This window comes from Fistularia commersonii, chromosome 11 (genome assembly GCF_037954325.1).
Source record: "Fistularia commersonii isolate RoL2024-O1a breed Wild chromosome 11, RoL_Fcom_v1.0, whole genome shotgun sequence".
Classification (NCBI taxonomy): Eukaryota; Metazoa; Chordata; class Actinopteri; order Syngnathiformes; family Fistulariidae; genus Fistularia; species Fistularia commersonii.
Window position 1 is genome coordinate 14,508,284 of NC_141294.1, and position 11,810 is coordinate 14,520,093.

Genomic DNA, 11,810 nt, shown 5'->3' on the forward strand with positions numbered 1-11,810 from the left:
TTCCTCTGGGGGCGGCTGCGTCGCAGGCGGTCGGCGCTTCCTTTCCCGGCTCCTGCCGCGTCCTCGGGCAAGACGCCGAACCCCAAGTTGCTAGCGAGTGAATGCTAATTGGTGTAAAGTGCTTGGAAACCGCGAGTCGTGATAGCGCTCCGCGAGTTGACACGTACGAGGTGTTTAACGGTGAATGCGAAAGGTAACTAAACGTACATTTTCACATTCAGAGGCTGACATGTCCTTCCCGGCTATTGATTCCAGCAATATTAGGCCTTGAACAAGTTTGACTATTTTTTTTATTATGAACGCTCTCGTCCTTTAGCGTTCACCAGGTCTCAGTAACCATAGTTTCTTTTGAGGAATGCGTAGCGGTTGCCTTTTCAGCCCCTCGCTCTCTTGACCGCGGCCGTTTCCGTTAGCAAACTACCGCCTCAAGGACGTGTCAGGACTGCGGAACGGCGTAGCTGCGCGCGGGAACGTCCCTCCGTGTCGAAAAAGCCCCTCGTCTTTCGCGTCAAGTCCGGACACATCCTGCCGTGCTCGCGTTAGTCATGCAGTTCCGTTAGGGGACAAAATACAGGAAGTGGAGGGTTCAAAAAAGAACGGGGCCGTTCGGTCGACTCGCCTCTCTGGGATTCTAGCTTTCATAAATGCAGCAGAAGAGGTCGCGGCTTTTGAAGGACTCCGGGGTCAACCCTCCTAAAGTTCCGACGCCGCGAACGCCTGTTTCTTGAACGGCGCGCTTTCGACGGCCGCTCCCTTTGTGATTTCTCGCAGGACGGCGGTCATGCGAAGGTTTAATATCCTTTGTCACGGACAAGCCGACAAATATTTGACACGCCCCGCCCCCTTGAAACAATTAAAACGGTCTGGTAGCCGGATGCTAACCTTTTTAACTGTCAGATGATATATGGGATGCCATCGTCAAGCTGGTTAGCTCCGCGCCGGTCACTGTCTGTTACCGCTTAGGGGTCGCGCACATGGCCCATACGCCCGAGACCATCATGCATCTGCCCAGATGTGAACCCCGCTGTGACAAAGCCAGGCCGTCCGTCCTCCTTCCCACCCGGGACGCCGTCGTAAGACGTCCAGCCTCTTTCTGTCAAGACGTGCTTTATGGCCAAAACGGTGGGATGACACCCCTTTGCTCGTCACGCTTCGTATCAAAGCGCCGCCTTTGCTGTTTAAACCGCAAAAAAAAAAAAAAGAAACAGATCCTGATTCTAGTATGGGGTTGTAGCACAGCCGGAGATTTTGTTGGGAAGTTGTGAAACGGTTGTAGTCTGACTGAAGATTTATCCCCGGACCCCGGGGTGATCTCCGACAGCAGTACGCTCTATTCCGAGCTCGACTTCCCCCTTTTTTTTCCTCCACTGACTGAGCTGTTTCTGCGTCCTCCTTTTCGCGAATGTGCGATTCCAACCCGATCCCCGGCGGAGTCTGGATTCCGTCATTCTCCGCGGCGGTACGGCCGGATCGTGCTAGCGCGTTCCGGCGCGAGTAAAACGGAAACCGTTGGAGTTGTTCGCTCGCTGCCGCCTTCCGTTCCGGTGTCGCCGGCGGTCTCCTCGTGCGGCGGCCAGGTGTTTGCCTCGTGCACGCAGATGGAGGCAGAAGCGGAGAGGTGGGGGTTAATATCTGCAGGCTGGTGGAATGCGTCCGGAGTCATCGGCGAGAATTCCTCAGTTCTGCATTAGCGGTACGCGGAGTTGCCTCCCGCCTCGCCGGTCTTTCTCCTCCGTCCCCGTTCTCTCGAGCTCCTTCCTTTGTCTGACGGACGTCTCGCGGGAACCCGCGTCCTTCGGCCCGCCGTCTTCTCCGCCGTATCGGTCGCGTGTGGTTTGTGTAGCGCGCTCTGTTGCTTCAGCGGAGCAAAAATAGTACCCGCGCCGCCGCCGTATTTGGCATCGCGCAGGAAAGAAGGGCTAAATCAGAAAGCCCACCCTCTCCGTGGGGTTCGGCTGCGCTCACGAGCGTTTCTTCCCTCTCGCTCTCTTTTGGCAAAATGCTAAAACGAAGACGATTAGCACGGATTTTGACAGAGAGCCGTCTCAACGTGGGATTGTGTTTGTTCATCTCGCCAGAAGGCATTTCAGGAGAGTTAAGTAAACGTCGTCCCCCGTTTTCCCATCTTTTGCGTGTTTTCGTGAATCAACTTTCAGAGCAGGTCTCCCGGCGAAATGATCCGACGTTATCCGCGGAGAATCGGACGTTCGAGCAGACGGACGCGCCGAACCGCGACGTCATTAGCTGTTTACGCTCGCACCGGCTAATTCCGTCCGAGGCCTCGGCGGCATATCGGCGGCGTTTTAGCCGAGCGCGTGGCGAAGCGTCGGCCGCACGCCGCCGCCGAGTGCGCCAGCTCTCTGGTGCCAGACAGGGAGGAGGAGGAGGAGGCGGCGGCGTGAAAGACGGGGGGTAAAAGAGGCACAAAGGACCGTGGCATCTGCGATCGCAAGACAGGTGGGGGGGAAAAAATGCAACGTGTCGGCGGAAAGGTGGATTAGCAAGGAAGGCGGCGCGGAGTTACCCCCCCTCTGGTCGATGGCGAGGAAACGGCGCGGGAACGCCGCACATCTGTTCATCGCCGAGCGTCGGTAACAAGTTTCAGGAGGCAAAAAAGAAAAAAAGAAACCTGCACGCCGGCTGCCGGGCGGGTCGGCGGGGTCACGGCCGTCAGATGAAAAGAGAAGCTGCTTCCACGGAGGGACGGCGGGGTCAGGAAGTGGCCCCCCCGCCGCAAACACCAGACTCATTGTTCAAGTTCAAGGTAACTCTGAATGGGTTTTCATTCAGCGGCCGCGGCTCTCCGTCCTCCCGCCGAAGAGGCCCAACCGGAGGCCGGCTGCTTTTGTGCGTCTCACACCGGGGCTCTTTTGCTTTAAAACAGGGGCGTTTGTTTGTGTTGTTTTTTCGGCTCAGGTGCGTCAGCTTCCCTTCTCGGACCGCAAACAAGGTCGCGGCCTGGGGGTTCAGCGCTTCCTCGCTTCCCCCTCCTCCGATGTTGTGTCTGTTCGGTCGTCGGCTCCTCATTAACTCCTCACAGGGGATTTCCTGTTGGACTCCTTCGCCGCCGCCTCCTCGCTCCGGCGCCGAACTGAACAGCGTATTAGCTCCTTTCACAAAGTATGAATAATTAAATCCCCCCTCGTTGCATGTGTTTAATATTCAAACTAAGTGCCAAAAAGTTAATCCGTACCAGGACGGGGTGGGGGGGGGGGGGTGGTTGTTAAAGCAGAGCTAAAGCGGGTAATGCCAAACTTTCGGCAAGTCCGGGACCGTAATTGATGACTCTGTGCACCCGATGAGTTCGGCAACACACACACACACACACACAGTCACATAATTCAGAGTGTGACTCACCCCCTTTAACAGAAAGTCAATAACAATACAGGAATGATTAATCAGTCCCTCCGTGGCGCCGCCCTCTCCGCTCGCCACCTTCCACTCTCCCTCCTCAACCCCACTCACCCGCTCTCAGCTCCGTATTGATCTGAATGCATTTGCTTCCCATTTATCCGCCGTCCCCCTCCCCCATCACGTATGCACCGCCACTGCATCGAGCGGTCACAAAGAACCTTTTACGCAGGAGTGTCTGCCCGCGCGTGCACGCTCCACACACACACACACACACACGGATGCACACCACTGCAGCACGCATACCATCTGATCCTCTGATAGGTAGCGCACTTATCTGCATTGAACTGTGGGATTTTACTTGATTATGCCGGCGAGCGGGAGTTGAAGGGACCTTTTCATGGCGCAGGTGCATTATGTGCACATGTGTGTGTGTGTGTGTGTGTGTGTGTGTGTTTATATGTTGCGCACAAATTAGCCCAAGCCCAAGCATACTTCTGAAAGGCTTAACTGACAGCTCGCCCCCACCCCGTGCATTCCCCCCTATCCTTCTGCTTGGTGGCACACAGGTTGCCATGACACCAGACTGTTTTGTCTGCCCTTTGACCTCTTTAAGGGGTGCTGTGGTCAATCAGGCATTACATGCGAGGGGCAAATAGAAAGGAGGGGAGGGAGGGGGGAAGCATTTCCGCTGTAAAAATGAGGTCCAAAAGGTTCCCTCTATACATCCGCTTTGTGCAGACCAGAAGGTGGGGAGCCTCCGAGAGGCTGGCGGCGAAACAAAGACACATGTGCACGTACAGACGTGGCGGCGCTCGGCGAGGGTAAATGAACTAGGCTGGAGCTCCCAGGGGGCAGGGAGTTATTATGCTCATTGTGCAGTCGGCCGGCTAAAACCGTTCGCCCGCTTCTTTTGAAGTTATATATATATATCGGGAGGCCGGGCACCCCGAGCCCCGTGCGTGGCTTCGTGCACTCACGGATTGGCGTGAATATGCGTTTTTTTTTTTATATGAAATAACATCATGACGTGGACGGGGGGGGGGGGTCGAGGTTTGATTTTGTTCCTCCCGTGAGGCGAAGAGCAATTTTGTCGTTACAATCCGGGCTGAATCGAAGGGTCGCGTCATTATCTAAATATATTTGTAGATGCGTTGGTAGCGCATGTACCGCTAATACGACAAATCCCAAAACGCTCCGCCGCTGTTTTGGCATGAAAATCAAGACAGGAAACATAAAAACCCTCTCCTCTGTTGACAGCAGTCGTAGCGACCTGATGCTAATCCCGGCTCCGTGCTAACCCTCCAAAAAATGGCAAAAAAGAAAGGCAGAGGATCGGCGTGCAGCCGACTGAGCTGGAATTAACATTTTCTTCATGCACTTTTTCTTGCTGCTCCAAGACATCAGCTTGAATGGTTTCACGTTCGTCGAAGGCTATTATTATTAGTCAATCGGTTTGATAGTGTTATTTTATTTACATTTATTATAAGCCTGTGGAAAAAGGTTACTGTTGACATTTAATTCAGAAGGCTGCAAAGAAAAAGAGGCATTTTTATTTCATTTTTATTTTATCGCCATCGCTGTGTTTTTTGAATTCGAATTTTCCGATTTTGCGTGTGTGCAATATGAAGTGATATATTTTATAGTACCGAGCTTTGCTTGTTTTGTATTCGGTTTTGAAGCAAAACTTGTTCTGGAGGAAGGTTTTTTTTTTTCAATACACATCAACGTTAGCCCGCAACTTTGTCCCAGCTTTGAATTTTGGCCCACTGTGTATTTGAGTTTGACACAACCCTTTTAATTCCCTCTCTCTCTATATTAACAATCCATTCGATAAAACGATGCGTTCTCAGGAGACGCGCCGAATTTCATCGCGATAAGACGCCGGCGTGGCGTTGACGACCTTGAGAGATGAACGGAGAGGCGGTCTGCCGTTTCCAGGGACGCCTCAGCCGTCGCAGAGTTCGAACTCGTGACCTCTCGGTTCAAATCTCGTTCATTTCGGGCAACGATTGTTGAAAAAAAGGCTAGCAAGTTGCCGGAAGAGCGGTTCATCCCGCCGCTCCGCCTCGCTACGGCGTGTGTGGCGGATCCACCTACGACCGTGTGATTGTGAAACAACCTTGAGAGCTTTGGAGCCGGGAGTTGATTCATCTGAGGAGCGTTTTATTTGTTTTTTTACGTCCCTCCGTCACGCGTCGGATCGGAAAGTCGTCGGCGAAGGGACGGGGGAAGGCCGGGCGCCGCGGCCCTGGATTCACAGCTGTGCCATAGCAACAGTTTGGCTAGTTGCCAGGATGTTTGGGTTGCCAGGCAAAGGGTTCCCATGGCAACCTGCGTTTCGCCATCTCGCCGCGCGATCCCTCGGCGTCACCCGGAAAGGGCGAGGTGTCGCTTTCACCTGGAGAGGAACGCGTGCGCGTTTCAGGAGGGGGGTTCAGACGCCTACCGTTGCCCCGGGTTACGACGTGTGACAGGGAAGACGCACCTTTTGTTCCAGTGCAAAGGGGGGGTGCGATGGGCGCCGCATCTCTCACACACACACACACACACACACACACCGCAGACGGACCGTGGCTCGCTGTGTTTTCCCCGACTTGCATCATCTCCGTCGCCACCAGAGCATCAGCGCCGTCTGAAGTGTGATAATAGCGATACCCCGGATCTCTTGCACGCCTCGGAGAGCGCGCCGACGGGCCGGTTCCGCGGGCGGCGAGCGTGAGAGGAATCCTAAAACCCACGCCGGATCGCCCCGTTTCCGAATCACCCCCGGACGCTCTGAGCGGCGTGAGGGAGCGTCCGAGGCGGATCGCTGACGGCGGCGCAATCGCACTGCATTTCTGCGTGATTTGACTGCGGAGAGAATGTCAGGGCGAAGGCCGGCGTGCGGCGCCGTGCACGGACAGCGGGCGGTTAAAAGGGCAAGAGGCGGGAAACGGGGGGGGGGGGGGGCGGCGGACTCACGGGGGCTGAGGTTGGGAGACGGCAGGGTGGGGATTTGTGGAAAGGGAAAGGATTAGGAGTTCGCCCGAGTGCGGCGAAGGAGGACGGGAATCCACCTCGCGACATTTTCACAGATCCGTGGCGAGTTCTCCACATCCTTATCTCCCCTCTCCTTTGTCTGCATATTCTGACAGACGCCGTTAATCCCGGTTCAGCACGAGGTCTGCAGAGGGATAGGTGGGGCCGAGCTCGGTCACCCATCCATACTTTTGTTTTTCTCTCGCAGAATTGAAGGACGAGGTTTTTGTTTTTCTTTCTTTCTCCCGCCCCCGTGTCAAACGGGTCCGGTCGGCCTCGCGAAGATTCCCTAACTTTAAATCGAGCGGTAGATTTACGCCGTTGCTTGTGGCGCGGCGGAACCGGGACGGGTCGGACGCTTCCGTTCTACTCGCCCGATTCCCGCATGTGCATCTGAGGTTGCTTCAGAGCTGCGTGGAGGAGAGGAGGGAAGCGATGGAGAGCGAGGGAGAGAGAGAAAATCCCCCCGACCGCCAGAAGAGGGCAACAACCGCTAAGGAAAACATGGAAACGCCATGAATGGAGACGGGGGATGAAGAGTGTGTAGTACACACACCTGCACGAGGCGACGCTGTGCAGAAACCCATTTTCATATTTGCCTTGCTGCTGTCAGACTCTGAACCTGTGTGTGTGTGTGCATATGCGTGCGTGTGTGTGTGTGTGTGTGTCCACATGGCAATAGCCTTTATTTTCGAGAACAATCCTCAAACATGATTTATCAGACATGCTAATGCACCAGAAGAGACATGCAAAAGACAGTGTGTCTGTGTGTGTGTGTATATGTGTGTCTGTGTGTGTGTGCGTGTGTGTGTGTGTGTGTGCGTGTGTGTGTCCACATGGCAATAGCCATTATTTTCGAGAACAATCCTCAAACATCACGATTTATCAGAAATGCTAACGCACCAGAGGAGACATGCAAAAGACAGTGTATGTGTGTGTGTGTGCGCGTGTGTGTGTGTGTGTGTGTGTGTGTGTGCATGTGCGTGCGTGTGTGTGTGTGTGTGTATCCACATGGCAATAGCCTTTATTTTCCAGGACAATCTTCAAACATCACGATTTATCAGAAATGTCAATGCACCAGAAGAGACATGCAAAAGACAGCGTGTGTGTGTGTGCGTGTGTGCATGTGTGTGTGTGTGCGCGTGCGCGCGTGCGTGCGTGTGTGTGTGTGTGTGTGTTTTATTCCCCCCATGTGAGAACGATCAATCACACCGGGGCAGGAAGTAGAAGTCCAGCCTGGTAGACAGGAGCCAGACAGGTCTGTGGAGAGTTGGTAGTGACAACACACACACACACACACACACACACACACACACACACACGCAGCCCCGCTGGCGAGGATCTGGTCTGGAGAGGAGCTCGACAGTCTGTGCTCTGCAGCGTGAGGTAGTTGGTTGTATGGTTTCGCATAATAAACAGCACGGAGATAACTGTACAACCTTCTAGCTTTCCCTGCGGAGGCACTTCTCGCCCGTCCGACGCCCCGAGCCGAGAGGTGAGTATGCAGGGTCTCCTGGAGGTTCCACGGCTCCCTCTGCAGAAGCTCCACCAAGCCTCCCCATCCCGTCCGCTTGTCATTTTGGTGCATTTAGGGACATTTGTTTTGTCTGAAGCCGGAGGACGATGCAGAGCCTCCAGCTCACCAAATGAATGAATGAATGAATGGACCTATTAGCATCACGGCTATTAGCCGTCCTTGCGATCTGTTTGCATTCGCTCAAAAGCCGTCGGACCGTCCTGCAGCTCTCGCTCCACCTTCTCCTGTGCGCTTTTCTTATTTCTCTCTCTCCGCCCGACAACCTCCCCGCCGGCCTCGGCGTGTCGGGCTGGCGGTTTAGACGCCAGCCCTCTGCAGTGCGTTACAGACGCTTCTCCTCCCCTCCCGAAAGGAGGGAGGGCGGGGGTAGACATCAGGATTGTGCTGATTTGGCACCGTCAGCCATCTTTATCAGCAGAGACGGCCGAGTGTCTGGCAGATGTAAGGTGTCCTCGCCGACTTCCTGTTTTAGACTGTGTGTCGCTAAAGCTAGCAGACATTTATACCCCCCTGCCGCTGATTCGTTTTAAAGAGCCGTTCGTTCCTGGACGCACCGAATCCACAGCATCTCTTCTCGCGAACCGCGGTTCGACCCTTGGCGGGAAAAGTTCTAGAAGCAGGTGTGACGTGTTGTCGTCGCCCCCCCCCCCCCCCCCCCTCCTCCCCACGTCCATGCATCAACGAACTAGAGCACCCCGACACACACACACACACACACACACACACCATCCCAGACTGATGATGTCATCCCTGTGGAGCACTCCCAGTGCTTTGTCTCTCGGTGGCACTGCAGAGTGCAGCCGCAGGCGCGCACACACAGAAACACACACACACACACACACCTGTCCGTGACGTTCTGTGTGTTTGACGCCGGGGTTGTAAACTCGGCCCGAACTCGCCGTTTGAGACAAAATGGTCTCCAGAGGGCGGACGCGGAAGCTCGGGTGAGAAGCATCCGTGGGTCGGCGGTCTGTCGGTCGGTCGGTCGGTGGAAGCCGCCGCTAACGTGACACAAACGGGCGCCATGAATATTCACGGGGTATTATGGATGTGTAGCGCCGTGTTGTTATTTTAACCTACATTTCAGAAAAGAGGTTGGAACCTCCTGCTGCATATTTATGAAACCCGGGCTTCGTTTGTTGTAAAGGAGCCGGAGATCGGACGATCTCCAGACGCTTGTTAGCTACCGCTTCTGTGATTCCTCTCCTCCAGTGGCCGCCGCCATCTTCGCGGCGGGAAAACGCCACGTGGGACGGACGATCTTACCCCGCGTCTCGACCGACCGATCAATGGGCCGATTAGCTTCGCTGTCATTTCTGAATTTCCCTCAGGGCCGCGGGATTCTGCTACCCGGCACGACTCCGCCGTCTTACAGCAGGTGCTGCAATCGCGCCGCCGGTGGAACCTAAACAGATTCAGCGGGAATAATAAAGAAGCCATTACATGAGAGAGAAAAAGGCGCCGGCGCTAATTAAATATGTTAATTTGTTAGCGTCTGTTGTCTTTGTCAAAACAACGGCGTGTTTGCAGACGCAGACGGTCGTCCGTCTCCCCGAAAACACGCCGTTTTCAGGGGGGGAAGCTGGAAGCGCCGTCTCCACGCCGGGGTGGAGCGGTGCGTTCCTTGCCGCCCCCAGCTGTGATTTACAGCTGTGTTGGTGCAACGCCGTGACTCCGGCGATCAGTGTGATGATGGTATGATGGCCGCGCACACACACACACACACACACACACACAGGAGGAGCCTCCGATCCCATCCTCTCAGGTTCATGAGACTCCTGGGCTTCATATTTTCTCTCCATTCTCCTCCTATTAGAGGATTCTGACCCTCCCCCTCCATCCCCACTCTCTCCTAGCCTCTGTGCCACCCCCCTCCCTGTCTCACACACACACACACACACACACACATCCTCTTTTCTGTGCACACACACAAACATATGCATGCACTCGCTGCGCTCTCTCTCAAACACATACACATTCACACACATACAAGTGGCTCACAAACTGAAGTGTGTGTGTGTGTGTGTGTGTGTGTGTGTGTGTGTGTGTAGGGGGTGCAGGGCTAGTCGAGACGTGAGGCTTGAGAAAACCTGAGAAGAAAAAAAGAAAGAGGGAAGGATGACGACTGTGGGGAGTAAAAGAGGCAGGAGGGAATGAGGGAGGAAAAGACGGAGGACCGTGAACGCAACACGGAGGATGCGTTCACGTCAGACGGTTTGGTGTGTAAGCCGGCGTGTGAGCGCACTCGTAAGCCGGCATTTTCTCTCTTTTCTTTTTTTAAATCCCCTCTCTCTCTCTCTCTCTCTCTCTCTTTCCCTCTCCCTCCCCCCTTCCCTCCCTCCTTTGCAGCCGCGGCGCTCCCGGTGGCCGCCCGGCGGAGACAAAAGGTGAAGAGCGGCGCAGACGCCAGGTAGGCAGGAGCTGCGGGACGGATCGATACGCCTTTTCTGTCGCCCACCTGCCGCCGGGGATGGAGGGATGGAGGGATGGAGGGATGGAGGGATGGAGGGATGGAGGATGGAGGGATGGAGGGATGGAGAGAACCGGGGGGAGGCTGAGAGTCAGGTGAACGACTGCGTTTATTGTGTTTTTTTGCGTGATCCCGCCCCGGCTGCAGGCGGATGTGCGTTTATTCGTCTGGAACTTTGGCGTTTCGCCGCGACAGTGATGGATAAGTGACGTCGCGGCTGCGCGTACGTGCATGCGTGCATCGTGCGTGTGTATGTGTGCGCTTGTAACTATAAATATGGCAGGTGCGTTTTGCAAGCCCGCGTCCACCGCACTCGGAGTCCCGCAGACAGGACAGGTCGGGTCTGCGCTCCGAAGCCCCGCGTCCCGGCAGCCCTTCCAGGTAAAGAGACCCCGCAAACGCCCGCAAAAACCCGCACGGCTGCAACCGCAACAACCCACTCCCGCTTTTGGACACGCAAATATTACGATCGTTTTGTTTGTTTGCTTGTTTTTTCGCAGTTGTCGTTCAATTTACCTGTCGAGGTGCGTTCACGGTCACCGCCAGCTGCGTTCTATGTGTGTGTGTGTGTGTGTGTGTGTGTGTTTCGCCTGATAGTGACGTGAATTAACAAATATTTGAAAACAAATATAGCAGACAAACCCTGAATGCGCCTGCGGGTTAAGACGTCGGCTTCTCCTTCTTCTTTTTCTTCTTCTTCTTCTTCTTCTTCTTCTTCTTCTTCTCCTGCTCCAGCCGCAGCCTCCCACCCCCCTCAAAAAACTATGACCATCTAAAACATCACCTTTTTTTTTGGAGAACAAACGCAGGGCCCTTGTATATCACCCGTGCGTTTCCCTTTACAGCGTTTAAGTGTGTGTGTGTGTGTGTGAGACACATGCACGCCACACACACCCGGTCACAGCTCGATGACAAAACCATGCATGTCGTGAAATGTGCACTCCCCCCCCGCCATTCCCCTTTGCTCGTTACGAGTATTCCACCGGTCAGTGTGTGTGTGTGTGTGTGTGTGTTGTTCCACCTGTCTGCCAGCAGGGGGCGCTGATGTGCAGAATCAACGCCATCATTCATTTTCTGTCATCATTACATATTGATATGTGTCTCTATCAATCTATCTCTCTATAAATGACTGCAGGGTTTTGAACACCAGATGTGTGTCGTTTCTGTCCGTCGTCGTGCAAATGTGTGTGTTCATCCGTCTCGCTCTGGTCACTTTATGAATAAATCCGCCCGTGTTGTTGCGCCGCTCCGTCGAACACGCAGCAGACGGTCAACCGGCGCCGTTCGAGAACATCGAGAAGACGAGGTGAGCTCTCCGCTGTGACGCCCTGCACTCGGGTTCGATTAGCGGCCGGCGAATTCCGTCGCGTTTCGCTTAAAACTACGCAGAGGTACGTGCCGACCGGGTTTTTAATCGAACTTTTTTTTTTT

At 54.6% G+C, this 11,810-nt stretch overlaps 1 protein-coding gene across 9 annotated transcripts in view; it reads left to right on the forward strand.

Moving 5' to 3' along the window:
- LOC147229626 (chemerin-like receptor 1) overlaps positions 1–11,810 on the forward strand; it is a 59,264-nt gene that overhangs the window by 14,169 nt on the left and 33,285 nt on the right. For 3 of the 9 annotated variants that reach the window (XR_015106805.1, XR_015106803.1, XM_086155206.1), the window contains one exon: positions 10,259–10,319. Coding sequence is in view for 2 of the 9 variants with exons in the window: in XM_086155202.1 (XP_086011328.1) it covers positions 10,106–10,128; positions 10,259–10,319 (84 nt within the window). In the remaining 7 variants the exon portion in view is untranslated. Of the gene's footprint in view, positions 1–2,693; positions 2,765–9,234; positions 9,288–9,908; positions 10,129–10,258; positions 10,320–10,452; positions 10,475–11,514; positions 11,686–11,810 lie in introns of those variants that run through there. The other 6 variants (XM_086155202.1, XR_015106807.1, XR_015106806.1 and 3 more) reach the window with 6 other exon arrangements.